A 17,383-nucleotide genomic window follows, 5' to 3' on the forward strand; every position below is an offset into this window, starting at 1 on the left:
ATTTTCAGGATTTTTTTGGAAGATTTTTACTAATTTTTTGAAAATATTTACAAGAATTTTCTTGCCAAATTTGTTTTTTTTTAAAAAAATATATAAAATAAAACTTTTAAGAGAAACTTTTAAGGAATTATTGGGATTTTCTTCCTGAAGGTTTTGCAAATTTTCTGAAATGTGGTAAATTTTTTGCTGATTTTTTGGATTTTTTTCAGACAAACAAACAATATTTCTTGGTGCCTGTAAATGAGGACAACAGGAGGGTTAATTCACCAAAAAGGACATTTATTTTGGAGGGTTCCTTCCAAAAAAAGTATTTATCTCTTTAGAAAATCACTGGACTGCAAAATCATGGACACTCACTTTGTAGTTTTTCAATGGAGTGAGTAGAAACTGCTATTTTTTGGCAAATTAGAACATCTAGCATCCTTAAAATATTTAAAAATTAGATGTAAAGTGAAAACACATACATGTGGTGGCTTCAGTTAAAAGCACAGCGACAGACACTGCTCAGCTTATGAGTAATAAACTAATCAAATCCATCACTTTGCATATGTTGACAGTTGTGTAACGGTTGTATAATTCCGATTTAATTTACATTTTTAATTACTTTTCACATAGTGTTCAGTGACCCGGAGGTCTGCTTTATCTCTGCTTCACTGCCTATATTATGTCAGGCTCTCTCTCTTATTCCCCTGACAGGGGAGATTATTGACATAATCTTCTGTCCAGCATTTGAAAGCATCTGTCTTAACCTCCAAATCTCTCTGTTGATGTAATCTTTGATCCCTGCTTCTTCTTTCGTTCCCAAATGTGTCGTCTGTCATGCCCCAGGCATCCATGTCAGGTATTTGGTCAGAAATATTGGACGACTATGAACGATGTGGTGGAGCTAAAAGAAAAACGAGGAGATCATCATTAGGATTCATCTTCTGGTAACCATGAACATCTGTAACAGTTCATGGAAATGTACAGTTGTAGAAGAATCTTAGCACCCTAATCTTAGCACCCTAAGACATACTACTCTCTAGACTAAACCATCAATTAAACACTTATCTTGAAAAACTCAATCACCAAAAATTTAACATAATATAACTGATAATTTAAACACTATAAATGATGACTGAGGCACAGACGAGAACCAAATGAGGTCTGTGTTTATTTATCTGCTTACTAGAAGGGTTTCATTCATACATGTAAACACAAACTAGAAACAACAAAATACACAAATGCAAATAATATTTCAACGTGTTTTGTTTTTTTTTTTTTTTTACACCTTTTCAATTGCCTTTTGAACACAATCACAGCCCAAACATTTCATAAAATTCCATGCAATCCCTGAATAAGTCACTGTAAGGCTGGATTTATGTAATTTATTGGTTGTTGTGACTGTGAAGTAGAACAAAGCAATGCTGTTTTGCTCCCGAAAGTTCTATGTACATCCAGCCTTGAATAGCTGTTCGGAAATTCTTTGTGAAACCTGTAGAAGTGCCGGTTGTGGAAGTCAAAATGTCCCCATACAAATATTAACAGAATTTCAACAAATTATAAAATGTTATTAGGAGATAAATATAATCTTACAAATGTTTGATGTACCTATAGGGTTCGATCTCCCTGAATTTTCAGCTACTGGCAACAAGTTGAAAAGTTGAGGTTGAACATGTCAACGGTTCAGATGGGTGAAAAACTCTGGGGTTTGAGTGTGCTATTGTTAGAAAGCAAGTTATGAAGGAAGTATACCTTTTAAATGTCAGTAAGAAGTCAGTAAGAGTACCAGCAGCATAGGAGAGGTTATAGAAACATGCCAGTTCTTCAGCTCTGTGAAGCTTTTAGCCTCGTTGACTTCATCTTCTGGTGCAGAAAGACTCCCTACACACCAACACTCAGTAGAAAGGTTTGGTTCTTGGATATACATTCTTCAGGTTGTCAGAAACATGGAGGCAATGGGGCAACAGTGCTGCTGTGCTAACTTGTTCAGCGAGACCCTGTAATAAATCAACAGAGTGGTCAAAAAATGGGATAATACATTATTAAACTGTCATTGTGTAACCTGTGGTTGTACTAAATGTCCACAAGATGTGGCGCCATCCAATACCATCCTTTGTAATCAATGAAAGTGGCTTTACCACGCATGACAGGAGCGCATATGCATCACCGAGATCTGCTCTGCAGACAAGAATTTACCAGTTCTGTATTTAAATTTACACAGAAATGAGTCATAAAGTGACTGATATACGGGAAAGAACATCTTTGCATGTAACAGGAAGTCCACTTCTCGATCTTGACCACTTGATGACATGGTCAACTTTCTTGTGTAAAGAGTCTACTGTAGTCTGCAGATGATACCTCATCTATATTGTGCAAACTCTGTGCTACACTTTAAATTTCCCATTGCTGTGTTGGATCCAGTAACTGACGACACAATCCCAGGTCACCGTCTTGCTTTGCCACAACCCTACACCTTTGGTTTGCTACAGTCATGGCCTGTATAAAGATACATTCGACGACACATCTGCTCTGTGAACGGTCCACAGCATGCATGCAGGCCTAAAAAGAGTCTAGAAATGCGCTGGAATGATCCCTTGGAGCTGCCTATTTATGACAAACCAACAAAGACTTATGAAGATGCGTGTGTCCAAATCTTGTAGGTTCAGTCAGATGACTAAAATCAAAGCTAACCAGATGTTTGTCTCAGTCCTCTGGTCTTCAAAGTCTCAGCAGAGTGAGTCCTCTCTGTCCTCCTGCAGAGCGTAATCGATCTCGTCCATTTCCCGTTCACAGTCCTCACATCCTTCAGCGCCACATCCCTCCACCACCACCACGCCATGAGGGTCCACCAGCCGTCCACCTCCCACTCCAACTCCTCCCATTGCTCCCATTCCCCCAACTCCTCCCATTGTTCCCATTCCCCCAACTCCTCCCATTGTTCCCATTGTTCCCATTCCCCCAACTCCTCCCATTGTTCCCATTCCCCCAACTCCTCCCACTGTTCCCATTCCCCCAACTCCTGCCATTGCTCCAACTCCCATCCCTCCCATTCCAACTCCATTCCCTCCAACTCCACCCATGACTCCCATCCCTCCCATTCCAACTCCATTCCCTCCAACTCCACCCATGACTCCCATCCCTCCCATTCCAACTCCATTCCCTCCAACTCCACCCATGACTCCCATCCCTCCCATTCCAACTCCATTCCCTCCAACTCCGCCCATTCCCATCCCAACACCAACATTCCCGATGCCTCCAACTCCAATTCCTCCACCTCCAACTAGCAGCGCCCCTCCAGCGCCACATGCCAGAGGTCCCACAGCAGGTCCCACTCCTCTGGGCCACATTGGATCCATGAGCACCCCCTGCTGGCCGAGCTGAATGAGCTGGCTGACGGAGTAAACTCCTCCCCCTCCAGCTCGAACCACCTCCTCGTAGGACGGAGCGCTGGTGGCAGCTCGGGCCTCCTCCAGCCTCACCCGGGCCCGGTGCTTCATCTCGATGATGGTCTTGGTGTAGGAGTTGAGTGTAGCCACAGCGGCAGCCATGCAGCAGCTGAATGAAAGCCATGCCATGCTGAGGAGGAATGATTAGGGAGAAAGATCTTAGCTTTGTCATCATATGACTGGCCAATTTGCTGTTTAACCCTCTAAACCCCAAAACTTTCTAGCAGGTTTGAAAGACATACATCTTAAAAAAATCACCAAAATGACACCGTTTATCAGCGCCAGATACCATGAAGACAGAAAGTATTGTCAAATGTGAAACTTTACAAGTGTCAAATTTAACATATGACACTAATTCTGAGAGTTTTCAACTGAACTACAGGCTGTGTCTACATGGATCAGAGAGGAGACAAGCATGGTAACAAACAAAATATCTTCAGTATGTGGTGACCCATTTTTTTTAGTACTGGTAACACTTGGGGGAACTTGGAAAACTGTACATTCTGGTTCCACGTTTCTTCAGTTTGTGTAGCAAGGAAGATACATTCAGCATGGTGAAATATCTTTCTAGATTTGATGTCCACATACATCATATGAATAGCTAAGCTGGTAGGTCAAGCTGTTGATTTACCAGTTCTATGTTCCAACATTCATCTGTAGTCATTAGCTGTGGGTAATGACCACAAGAATGAGATAGTAGCACCCAAAATGAATGGATGGATGGATGGATGGATGAATGATGGATGAATGGATGGTGTGATGCATGGATGGATGGATGGATGGATAGATGGATGGATGAATGGATGGATGGTGTGATGAATGGATGGATGGATGGATGAATGGATGGATGTGTGATGCATGCATGGATGGATGGATGGATGGATGGATGGTGTGACGCATGGATGATGCATGGATGGATGGATGAATGGATGGATGGTGTGATGCATGCATGGATGGATGGATGGATGGATGAATGGATGGATGTGTGATGGATGGATGGATGGATGGATGGATGGATGGATGGATGGATGGATGGTGTGACGCATGGATGGATGGATGGATGGATGGATGGATGGATAGTGTGATGCATGCATGGATGGATGGATGGATGGATGGATGGATGGATGGATGGATGGATGGATGGATAGTGTGATGCATGCATGGATGGATGGATGGATGGATGGTGGGATGCATGGATGGATGGATGATGGATGGATGGATGGATGGATGATGTTGGATGGAATAATAACTTTTGTTTCCTTACGCAAAAGACCATCCATAGTCCCAGGTCTGTGGCCTCCAGTCCTTTGGTCCGATGCTTACAGTCATTTGAAACACTGTGGTGTACATCATATGAGCTACCATTCCCATCATACCTGTTAGTGGAAAGGAAGACAGAAGCAGAGTTAAAATTCAAAAACAGTCAGAGAAAAGGTGGGATAATTTTGGAGAAAAGTACTGTAGAAATACAGGGAAAAAGAACTCTTCAACCTATTTAGATCAAGTGGATAGTTTGACAAACTACAACCATTTGGAACCAAGTGACCAATCATAAACATGTAATACTAATTCAGTCCAAATGTAGTTGAGTCTTGGAAGCCACACAGAATTGAAATCACAAAAAATTGAGATGAATAAATTTTTAAAGTCAACAAAAATAAACTGAAGCTTTCACAAAGTCAAAATCAACACATTTTTCATCCAAAGTAAACTCTGGCATTGATATCCTGGTATGCTGGAACAATAGTCCTTTAAACTTCCTGTTTCTTTTCAAGATTCCATATGGTGAAAATCTATTTTTATTGTGTTTTCCTGGTTGTAATAAACTTGGAAATATACAATAAAGGCTGTTAAAGACATTTACGTCTGCCATTCCTCAAGATCCCTGACAACTAGTTAGCCTCCCAGCTTTACAAACCAGTAAGCATTCGACCCATGTGCTAAGTAGCATGCAACTAACCAATGCACTCATGGTTAAACCACCAATGTATACTGACATTTTACTTCCTTTATTGGGAGTTCAATGGCTTTAAATTAGTCCACTTAGTTCAGTTGATGTTTTCATGCAAGTAGATGGTTTGTGGACAGGCAAGGGTTGCAAGAAACAAGAGAAAGAGCAACATTTTGTGCGTCCTCACCTGAGAGGACGGTGCACATGGCAGCAAAGGCGTTGATCTTGAGGGCGTTCATCTCCCTCTTGGCACAGAGGCACAGAGCTTCCACACACATCAGCAGGAAGCCTATGGCCAGGAGGCCAATGTACATGAATTCACTGATGACCGACAGCCACAGCACACCTGGGAGACCATTAAATATACAGTGCTTCCTTAAAAAACTTCCTGTCAAACTGGAAATGTTGACAGGTTGCATCGTCTACATTTTCTGCTTTGTGGGATGTGAGGAACCAACCTTGTGTCTCTCCAGGTGTCAACTCAATGAAGCTGCGACACTTTTCCTCCTGATCATCACCTAAAAACAAGAAAACAAGACAAATCATCAAGACCTTGGAGTCTGACAGTGAGGGACTGAGATGCTCCTTTGTTTTCAATGGTACCGTCTTTCTCTTATTGCATCAGCAGTTTTTATAGAGAATGGAGTATATAATCTTTTGCTTACTATGAATCCTGAAAACACAATAGAAAGAAGTGCTTTAAGCCCACAAGCTGATGTTCCAATGGGAGGATGAATGCTGGGTTGTACTTAAGGCAGAAAATCTGCTTTGACCTGCTAGCTATCAACCAATCACAGGATGCCAGCCACTGATTACTTTTTGTTGACAGGCTACCTCAGCTCACGCTGTGGTGCTTTCTTGACATGTTGTTGTGTTTCTCACCTGACATTTAACAGTAAAAACTTGTTGTAAACAGCGCTATTCACATGTGTTAACTCAAAGACAGATTTCTGAGACTGAGAGCAAAAATAAAACACAGTTGAATGAAAATAAATGGCTCAAAGATGGTCTGCAGAGGAGGGAGCTGCAGGGAGATACATTCTCCATGGTGAAATACCTTCACTAGTGAGAAATATGCAGAATTTGTAGGGAAATTCGCTGGATTTGGGTTAATTTTTTTTTTGAATGTTTTTTAAAAAAATCTTACAAGTTTTACTGATATATATGTAATCACTTTAGATATTTTTAGGATTTTTTAGAAGATTTTTACTCATTTTTTGAAAATATTTACAAGAATTTTCTTGACAAATTTGGGGGATTTTTTTTGGGTGAATTTTTGGATTTTTGGTGCCCGTAAATGAGGACAACAGGAGGGTTAAGTAAATTCACAATGCCAATCATGTCTCTTCTGGAAACACTTGTTTAAATTGTGCTGTAATCGTTTTTGTTTTCTTTACCTTGTTTTGTTACTCTCCCTTCTGGGTATCCTGCTTTTGCATTGTCTGTCAGAGCACGTTGTTTTTAGTTGTTAAGTGTTTAAGCCCTGTTTGTTTTTTTCAATGAGAGATTTAAGATGTTTTCTTTCATGTTCTGCCTATTTGCTCATTGAGCTCTCGGGGCCACCATGTAAATGATGGAGCACAAAATCCACAAAACTCTGAAGGTAGTCTAGGTGGTCTGAGTTATATTGATCCAAAACATACAACCTTTCCCATGTTTTTGGCCACACAGCTGCTGAACTGCACTGAATGGAGACCAGAAGCTTCTCCGTGTACAGCCGACTAGCAGCATCTACTGTAGCCTGTCTACGAGGCCTTTAGGGAACATTGGTAAACTGTAGTGTCTATTGATGAGCAGATGTTCATCCAGTGGGGATTTTGGGATCAGTTTTATTGATATTTAGCTTTAGGAGATGCTCTGAATCGAGGCGATGATTATTTTGATGCAGATTTGTACATTAGCAGGAACGTAGCACAACACAGAAGTGAAGCTCAGTTTAGTCCTCAGATCACCGACCTTCATTGTGTTTCTCACAGGACAACCAGAAGCCGGTGTGGAAGTATCGCAGCATGTACTTGTCCTCGCCCGTCTCCCAGAGGTAGTGGACGGCGTTGGCCAGCTGCTTCCTCTTTATCCGGGCCAGCTCCTCCTTCTGCATCGGGGAGAGCGTCATGTTGGGTGTCGGGTTCTTGGGGTCCGGGGTCGGCGCCTCTGGACGAAGAAAGAGCGACATAAAAGAGAGAAAAGGTGAGGTTCAGACCAAACACAGAGATTAATGTGGAGTTCAAGATGAAGGAGGTACAACAGGAGTTTTAGGAAAGAAAATAAGGCGATTCAGGGGGATAAAAAGGAAAAGAAATAGAAAACAAATTACTATTTTTTGTTAGTGGTACTACTTTTATTGTGATTTCAATAGATTTTATCAATAGCTTAAAATGTGTTACCTCCTTAAGTGCAATTTTATGGTCAAATGTAAAATATCGAATTATCATTTATATTAAAAAAATTACTTGTGGAGATTTTATACATAGCTTTGGCCTAATGTTACAGAATAAAATGTAAATTAATAAAACAAAAAATCTGTGATTTTGCTGGTTATTTTCTGTAATTTTAATAAAACTCTGAAAATCTGTAAAATAATAGCAAATTGCTCAAAAATCTTAAAGTTAAAAACTGTGAAGCAACTTTCTATTTAATTGTATTTTGGCATTTATGTGTTTAAGGTGGAAAATGTGCTTTGTTTATTGATTATGTTGTTATATTTTCTTGTTATATGTACATTTCACTGCTCATACGAAGCTCATGCTCTGTGGTTTGATTTTAGCTGAATTTTTGAGTTCATTATTAACAGAATATTTCTGCTGGGCAGTTTTTCTAGATCTGAACAGAGCTGCAGGATAAAAATGCGCCAATAAACGCTGACATAAATCCCGACATGCTGCGTCTCCTCCAGGTCATGGCGTGTAACACAATCCAGCCGTGGAACACAGTGTCTTGAGGTCTTACTGTGTTTTTTCATGTAGTGAAAATGAATAGAACATGAAGACAAATAGGCTTAAAGGCGGACGATGAGAGTTGGAGAATCCAGATGACATGCAGCTGCTGACACACAGTGCTGAGATTAGCAACAAAGCTGGGATTATGTGAATCTCTGCCAGTCCAGTGGAAAATACTTTAAACCAAGAAAAATATATATAAAATATTGTGGTGCCAAAACATCTTCAAAACAAAGGACATATGCATCGGAGGACCTCGTCATGATGAAATATCTGATATTTAACTCACAGCGTTGATCTTCTGTTGCGTTACAGATGGCGTCACATTTTATACTTTAATGCTGCTTCGCTTTGGATTAAAGACCTGAACGTCTTCACAAAACCAACCAACAGTTTGAGTGTAATCTCATTTGGTCGCCTGAACATTAAAAACCTGTTAAACCAGGAGAGTCAAACTCATCTTAGTCCAGGTTCCACATTCAGCCCAGTCTGATCTCCAGTGGACCAGACCAGTAAAACCACAGCATAATAACCTATAAATAACCACAACTCCTAATAGTTCAGCATTCAACATTCAGCCTCAGTTTATCATTTCCACATTACAACTTCCAGATCACAGAGTGTCTACAAAGGAACACAACATTTAGTCACAGCTATCTGGAACTGAATTATATAGTAATTTATTTTATGATCCAATCAACTTGTCATGGTCTAGAAATAATTTTAAAATCATAGTTTTACTAATTTGCAATCTGCAGTTAATGTCTTCTCTGGAATTTTTACACATTGAAGGCTGGATTGGACCCTCTGGAGGACCTCTTTTGGCCCACGGGCCATATGTTGGTCACCCCTGTGTTAATTACCTTTTTAAACAGGAGATATCAATATCAATTAATATGGCAGCTTGGAGTCTCGCTGCATTTTAGACATCCAAAATTCAAAATGCAACACTCAAATTAAAGATATTATTAATGAAAATATGACTAGTAATAATTTAATATCTCAATTATTCTTGCAAACAAAGATAGAACTAGTTGAATTAGATTATAGATAGCCTGAATGTAAACCCCTAGAAAGATGTAGAGTTATAGACATTATTAATGTTTGATCCTGAACTAAATATTAATTTCAGTGATGATATTTATAAAGAAAATCTTCAAAAACTTATGCTAAACAACAGTGAAATACTGTAAAAATCATAAAAATGGTGACAATAATGTAAAATATCTGTAAAATAATGATGCTTTGGCTGATTCAGTTCTGTAAAACTGTGTGTTTTTAGAGTCACAAAATGAAATAGAACAAATTACTTTATGTGCAAATGCAGATTTTTGATGTAGATGTTTAATTTTTTAATTTTTTTATACAGTTAATACTTAAGTAGTAGTTAGTGATTTCAATTGTTTTAGAAATGTATTACCTCCTTAAGATGATTTCCTTTCAGATAACAGCAACTGATTAAAATTCAGTTAAAAAGTGTAATTTTATGATCAAATGTTGTAAAAGATCTACCATTTATAAAAATATAACTTTTCTGTTGACATTATTTACAGCTTTACCTAATTTAACATGAGTCACTCTAATTAATACATTTATTCTGGGATTTTACTATAAATAAATAAATATTGCAGTTAAAAAAAATCAATGTTGTGACATGTTTTGTGGGTTTTTTAATTTCAAAAGTGTATTTGTATATTTGTGGTCAAAAATGAGCTTTGCTTTTTAATAGGTTCTAATTATATTTCGAATATTCTAAAATCCAGCAAATTTTGCTGGATTTTAGTTGAATTTTTTTTTTATAAATGTTCTTAAAGAAAATATTAGAAGTTTTACTGATATATATGGAATCACTTTAGATATTTTTAGGATTTTTTTGAAAGATTTTATTCATTTTTTGAAAATATTTACAATTTTAATTTTTTAAAATTTTTAAAAATTTTTATTTCTTGCCAAATTTGGGGATTTAAAAAAAAAAAAACTTTAAGCGAAACTTTTAAAGAATTTTCTTCCTGAAGATTTTGCAAATTTTTATGAATTTGGGGAATTTTTTTACTGAATTTTTGGATTTTTTTCACAGTACTTTTTGCTGCGGACAACAGGAGGGTTAATTTGGGCCTCCTAATAGAACTCAGTGAGCATTTCTTAATTGTTTAATCTGTAATTAGAGGTATCTCAGCTTCTCGTGTGACCTCATTTTTCGGGCGTCTGAAGTGACTAAACCTGTGGCTGACTGTGTTACCTGAACCCTCACCTGTGGTGTACGGCTGGCTGTTGTTCTGTCCACAGTTCTTCATCTTGACCGGCGACAGGCACAGCGGCTTCACCACCTTATGGGTCCCTTCGCACCAGTAGGAGGTGCAGAAGGCCGAGACGGACAGCGTGAGGGCTAAAGAGGTGAGGGACAGGGACAGCAGGGAGCGGTTACGCCTGGACATGTTCTCCAACATGGCTGCAGCTCGACCCGGAGACAACCAAAGGAAAAAGATAAGATTTGGTTTGAGAAGGTGCAACAATGGCTCGACTGGTTCCGGGGTGAGCGAGATCGCTTTATGGAAGATGTTGGAGAAGAGCGAGGCAGCAAGGAGAGAGGATTAGTAGCGTTTGAGAAGTGGAGCGAAGGTCAGAGGGGAGAATGAAACGGGGTCAGCGGTGGGATGAAGGAAGGCGGAGTTTCACGGAGGAGATGGGTCAGCTGGCGGAGGTCAGAGGACAATGGAGTGGAGAGAGATGAAGCGCTGGGACTTAATCACTTCCAGCAAGAAGAGAAAGCAGAGAAGACAGATGTGAAGGCCAGAGGTTGCAGGAGGAACTTTCCTCCTCTGGCTGCAGAATCAGTCACAGCATCATGATGAACGAGTGGAGCAGATGAGCAGATTTAAATCTCTGCTTCCGTTCTTCTGGACGTCACCAGGCGAGGTGTTTGGTTTACCCCATGTTTCCCGTCTCATGTCCTGCCTTCCCTGATGGCTTCTCCTTTGCTATAAATGTCTAAATCGTGTCCAGTGGATTTTGCCACTAATCGTGCGGGCTCTTCAACCTGTTCCTCCACCTCTGCCGGAGGGAATGGGCTCGCCAAGGAGTGATTAGTCCGGTATCTCAGGCCTACCTCCGGCCTGGTAATCCGTGTTAATCCAGCAGGGTTAGGTGGATGAGATTAATGCCAGTCTCTGGACCACCACCTAAGAGGAAGAAAAAAAAGAGAAAAACATGGGAAACGGAGACAAACATCTGGATTAAGATCCATCTGGAAAGTCGTGTCTGAGTTCAAGTGGTTTATGTAGCATGTCATTCATGCCAGGTGTTGGGTTTTATTGTTGCTACACCGGACCGTTTGGACTAAACAACCAAACATGACCTCAGCTCAGGGAAATTTAAATTTTGAAGTCTTGTTTCTGTTCGTTCTCTGTCTGGTTTCCCCTTTTTTCCAAGGATGCTAAAGAAATCGGGAGAAGTTTTCACTAAGGCACAGAAAAAGTTAATTTGTTGCCTTTGTTAATAAAGTTTCTGCCACTAAACATTTTCTTGGTTTGCATCTGGACTTAGGTCGTCAAAGAATTTTCCTTTAAATTCTAGCAGAGAAAGTTTCCAAAGTTACTGAGTTGAATTTTGGGTAAAATTGTACAAAAAACATGTAAGTGTTGCTGGTGTTGAAGCATCCAAACTGTTCAAATATGATTGTGTTCCCTCAACTTTTTGTAGAAATATATGAAACTAAACTAAGCAAAGGAACGACTCCAGAATATACACATATTTACATTTACAGACTTTAACCCTCGTGTCGTCCTGCGGGTCAAAATTGACCTGTTTTAAAGTTTGAAAATGTGGGAAAAAATATTTTCATTTGAAGGAAAGAATGCAAAAAAACTCTAAATATTCAACACATAAATACGAATATATAGCAAAATCCTATTATATTATGACCAATAAAGTACCATTTTGGCACACAATGAACTCCAAACAGGTACAAATGGATGAAATATGACTAAATTACCCAACATGCAATGCAATGTAAAGGATTCCAACAGCAGTTCAACATATTTCTCCCATTAATTTGCTTTTATCATTCAAAAAACACAGTTTTACACTTCTTTTCTAGCTTAATCCAGCCCCGCGTTTCATTTTTTTTTTTTTTTTTTTTTAACAAATATTTTCCCAAAATTCATACTTGTGTATGTGTGTTTTTTGGATTCGTACTAGAATTTTCAGTAAGGTTTAGCAGCACAGCATGGTTTGGTGGTTTAGACCAGCAGGTACTCTGGTGGACTGATATTACACGGGTATTTCCAGCCGTGCACACGCCTAGAAGATCATTTTTAATGAAATCATTGTAGCCTTAGTCATGAGGTTTAAGTTAGTCCCTCAAATCAGCTCAGGGTTTCCAAACTATAATCCATACAGTTCACTGACGCACACGTTGTTCTATGTAACTTATTGGTTCTCCACACATCTGTCCATGTTGTCAATATGTATATATAAATATATATGTATATAAGAGACCGACTGACCCCCTAAACTACTTCACCTTCATTCAAACAACCAACAGGACATTCATTTTTAGTGATTATAGGAGAAAATTATGGTGTTTTCACTGGTCTAATTCAAAAAGCACAAACAAAAGAATTATCAATACATTCTGCACATAAAAGCGCTCTAGATTCACAGTAAATAAAAGTTAAAGACGTAACTTAACCCTCCTGCTGTCCTCATTTACAGGCACCAAAAAATATTGTTTCCTTGTCTGAAAAAAGCCAAAAATTCAGCCAAAAAAATCCCCAAATTTCTGAAAATTTGCAAAACCTTCAGTAAGAAAATTCCAATAATTCCTTAAAAGTTTCCCTTAAAAGTTTGTTGTTTTTAAAAAAAAATCCCCCAAATTTGTCAAGAAAATTATTGTAAATATTTTCAAAAAATGAGTAAAAATCTTCCAAAAAAATTCTAAAAATATCTAAAGTGATTCCATATATATCAGTAAAACTTCTTATATTTTCTTTAAGAACATTCACATAAAAATCAACCAAAATCCAGCAAAGTTCGCTGGATTTTGGTTGATTTTTTTGTGAATGTTCTTAAGAAACATTTTTAACATTTCTTTTTTTCCAGCAAAAAAATGTTCAAAGGTTTCCCAAAAATGTTGAAAATGTGGACATCAGAAGTTTCACTGTGAAAATATGCATTTTTTCACCACATTTTCAAACTTTAAAATGGATCAATTTTGACCTGCAGGACGACATGAGGGTTAATGCTTTCCAAGTGTGAGATACCTCTCTGTCATCTCATCATGATAATCTGGAATCTTTCCCCTCATGCATGTGATTGGAAAATCCAATGGCGCTCAACTTTCAGTTTACACTCTGACAACAAAATACAAATGTCAAAAAACAAGTTGACTCACCGTGTTCGGGTCCACAGGACACTTTCTTTCACCTCCTCTTTCCCTCTGCGCTCCCTCATCACGCCCTCCTCCGTCTTGGGTGAGTTTCTGATGGAAACTCACTCAGATTTCCCTCTAATCCTCCGAGTCCATCTGCTCCTTTCCCTCCCCTTCACTCCCTATACGGTGTCTGTTCCCCAAAGCTCTCCCCTTCTCTTTTGCTTTCCTCATCTCTGCTCCTCTCTCGGTGATAACCTCCTTGACCTACCCGCCTATAGTGATTAATTTGATGGCGTGCTATAGAACAGCTTGGAGTGAGATGAGTGTGATGGTGTTGTCATCTCACGGTTCATGCTGTGTCTTAAACTTCGACCCTTCTTAAGGCAAACTGACACAGCTGTATGCACAGAGGTCGGCTTTAATGAGCAGAAAGACGCCGGCTGGGAATCAGTGATTGGAAAATTAGTGAAGCTGGAGCAGCTCATTTAGAAGAGTTGGCACATGATGGTGGAAGCGCAAATCTCTGCTGCTGCAGTCCAAATACACACATACAATGGCCAAAATGCATCTTCATCATCCATGCATTGATTTTCTTTGGCTTATCCGGGGTTAATCTGAGGGAACAACAATCCAAGTAGGTCATTCCCAACATCCCTCTACCCAGCAGTGTTCCAGTTCAACCTAAAGAATCCCAGACCAGATGAGATATGTAACCCCTCCAGAAAGTTCCAGGTCTACCCCAGGTTCTTCTCCCAGGTTAACATGCTTGAAAACTCCACAAAGAAAGGCATCACTACAACACTCTGGTTTGTTTGTATTTCTGCTACCCAGAATGTTTTCCAGTTCCTTTTGGGGAATCTTGAGGTGTTCCCAGGCCAGATAAGATATGTAATCCCTTGAGAGAGTTCCAGGTCTACCCAAGGGTCTTCTCCCTGTTGGACATGCTTGAAAAACCTCCAAAGAAAGGCACCTAGGAGCCACTGTAATCCTGAACCACCTCAGCTGGCTCCGTTTGATGTGAAGTCTGAGCTAATAAACCCTACCTCTAAGGCTGAGCCCAGCCCTGCTATGAAGGAAGCCTACTTTGGCCACTTGTATTTGCATTTTTGTGTCCCTACCCAAAACTCATGACCATAGGTGAGGCTTGACTTGTGGACCGACTGGCAATGTTGCTTAGCCAGCTAATTCTGGAGTACGTAATGGTCTGACTGCTCCTTTTTGGTGAAAAAAAACCCTCTGGTCTGTTTGTATTTCTGCTACCCAACATGTTTTCCAGTTGCTCTGAGGGAATCTTGAGGTGTTCCCAGGTCAGATAAGTATTTCCTCCAGAGAGTTCCAGCTCTACCCAAGGGTCTCTCCCAAGTGGACATGCTTGAAAAACCTCCAAAGGAGGGTCCCCAGGAGCCATTCTGACCCTGAACAACCTCAGCTGGCTTCTTTTGACGTGATGTCCAAACTCCTCACCCTGAGTCCAGCCATCCTACAGAGGAACATGTATCTGCAATCTCATTCGTATGGTCACTACCTACCACTCATGACCATGGGCGAAGTGTGAAATGTAGATGGACTGGTGGTCTTTCTTAGTCAGACCATTCTGTGGTGCAGAATGGTCTGACTGCACCTAATCCTCACTCTGTGATGGGGGAAAAAATGCTCTGGTTTGTTTGTATTTCTGCTACCCAACATGTTTTCCAGTTCCTTCTGGGGAATGCTGAGGTTTTCCCAGGCCAGATAAGATATGGAATCCCTTGAGAGAGTTCCATGCTGCAGCTGGAGCTGAACACCAAGAACACCAAAGAGATGGTCATTGATTTCAGGAGGCATAAGGGTGTCCATGCTCCACTGTCCATCAACAGGGTTTGTGTGGAGCGAGTGGCCTCCTTCAAGTTCCTGGGGACTCATTTATCTGAGGACCTCACTTGGACAGTCAACACAGCAGCACTGGTTAAAAAGACACAGCAGAGACTCCACTTCCTCCGAGTGCTGAGGAGGAACCACCTGGAGGAGAGACTGCAGGTGTCCTTCTACCGGGCCACCATAGAGTCTGTACTGACCTACTGTGTGACTGTCTGGTTCTGCAGAGGGTTATCAGGACAGCAGAGAGAATCATCGGCTGTCCTCTGGAGAACATCACGACCTCCTGCTGCATCAGCAGAGGGAAAAAGATCTGGGCAGACAGAACACACCCTGGCCAGAAGCTGTTCAGCCTGCTGCCATCAGGAAGAGACTGAGATCCTCAAAATGCAGGACAAACAGGCTCAGGAACAGTTTCTATCCATGGTCCATCAGACTCCTGAACTCTAAACACCATCTACCTGAATGCACAATGTCACCTTCTGCTGCTTTCGTGCAATCTCCTAACATATTTATCATATTCTTCTGGTTCTTATTCCATTTCATCTACCTCCCATATTGCACATATCTGTCCTCCTTTGCACACGTTGTATTTTTTAATATTGTTTTGCTATAAATGTACATTTGATTTTATTATTTAATGTTGATATTTTACTACTTATTGCTTGTTGTTGTGCACCATCCAGTGGAAGCTATTTATATTTTTGGCATGCCATGTATGATGACAATAAAGTCATTCTAATTCTAATTCTATTTTATTGATCCAATAGGTTTGATTTTCCTTTAATGATCATTTTGAGACAAATTTTATGTCATTTTGAATCATTTTTGAGTCCGTGGACTATTTTATGTAATTCTGGACAAGTTTGAGTCAATTTTGAGCAATATTTTGAACCATTTTTGAACAGTTTCCGTCATTTTGGACAAATTTTGAGTCATTTTAAAAATATATTTCCATGTTTCCAGCCTCCATAGACTTTTTATCTCTGCTCATCAGCTGTAGAAAGACATTTCACCCTGCTGAATGTATCTTCCAACAACTTGCTCCTCTGTAAACCATTTTTGAGCCATTTGATTAACTGACCCAGTATGTTTTATTCTCCTCTATGTTCTGGTCACAGCCTAGTCAGCCATAGCTTTTCAGCTGTGCTAAGGAGTGCAGATTTCTTTAGTTTTTTACAGAATCTGGTGCAATTGCTTTATTATTTGGTCAGTTTTTTAAAATTGAAACATGTATAATAAAGTGATTTTATTGAAATAAGCTTAGATTTGGTTAGTTCACTGACAGAACAGCAAGTCACACATGATGGATTCAAAGAAAACTGAAGACTTGTTGATTCTTTGTTTTTACAGTTTCTTGCATTTATTGCCAGCAGGTTTTGGGGTTCAGAACACCTGAAATCTCCCATTTCCAGCAGTATTCACATCTCTAGAAGCCCTTTCAGTAGCTCCAGCCCAGAGTCGTGTGGGGTCAGTCTCTACATGCTAAGTACACCTGGATCTTTGCTGTTTATCCTATTTCTTCTGACAGATCCTCTCAGTCTTCATCAGATCAGATGGTAGTGTGTTGAACCGCCGTCTTCAGGTCTTACCACAGAAGCTCTGTGGGGTTTAAGCTTCGATCGGGTCACTCGGGGACAGTCAGAGACGTGACCTGAAGCCACTCCAGAGTCGTCTCGGGTCATCGTGGTCCTGAAAGCTCAACCATCATCCCGGTCTCATACCTCCCTCTGACCAGGTTCTCTGTAACTGCTGCCGAAAAGCATCCCATAGCATGATGCTGCCTCCACCGTGCTTCACTGTGATGAGCAGTGCCTGGTTTAACCTTCCTGTTGTTTTCATT

General features: G+C 40.1%; 1 protein-coding gene across 2 annotated transcripts; it reads right to left on the bottom strand.

The window, feature by feature from the left end:
- Positions 1-262: 262 nt before the first annotated feature.
- On the bottom strand, positions 263-17,223 carry LOC111565859 (germ cell-specific gene 1-like protein). 2 transcript variants are annotated; one of them, XR_008604216.1, is made up of 8 exons: positions 13,708-17,223; positions 10,567-11,494; positions 7,336-7,530; positions 5,838-5,897; positions 5,567-5,725; positions 4,693-4,804; positions 1,735-3,558; positions 263-886 (listed from the first exon to the last, which is right to left on the bottom strand). XR_008604216.1 is itself a non-coding variant. In XM_055018184.1 (7 exons), exons 2-7 carry the CDS (start codon positions 10,760-10,762, stop codon positions 2,709-2,711), a joined length of 1,572 nt encoding a protein of 523 aa, XP_054874159.1. In that variant the 5' UTR covers positions 10,763-11,494; positions 13,708-17,223; the 3' UTR covers positions 1,135-2,708. The 2 variants fall into 2 exon arrangements, 1 of the variants encoding a protein (XP_054874159.1); XM_055018184.1 differs by lacking the exon at positions 263-886 and having other exon boundaries at positions 1,135-3,558.
- Between the last annotated feature and the right edge of the window lie 160 nt (positions 17,224-17,383).

The sequence above is a fragment of the Amphiprion ocellaris genome, chromosome 15 (genome assembly GCF_022539595.1).
Source record: "Amphiprion ocellaris isolate individual 3 ecotype Okinawa chromosome 15, ASM2253959v1, whole genome shotgun sequence".
Classification (NCBI taxonomy): domain Eukaryota; kingdom Metazoa; phylum Chordata; class Actinopteri; family Pomacentridae; genus Amphiprion; species Amphiprion ocellaris.

Coding starts and splice junctions, on each gene's coding strand:
- LOC111565859 (XM_055018184.1), bottom strand. CDS start 10,762: ATGTTGGAGAACATGTCCAGGCGTAACCGCTCCCTGCTGTCCCTGTCC. Junction 5,898..7,335: donor CTGTGAGAAACACAATGAAG/GTCGGTGATCTG, acceptor TCTTGTTTTTAG/GTGATGATCAGGAGGAAAAG. Junction 5,726..5,837: donor GACACCTGGAGAGACACAAG/GTTGGTTCCTCA, acceptor ATGGTCTCCCAG/GTGTGCTGTGGCTGTCGGTC.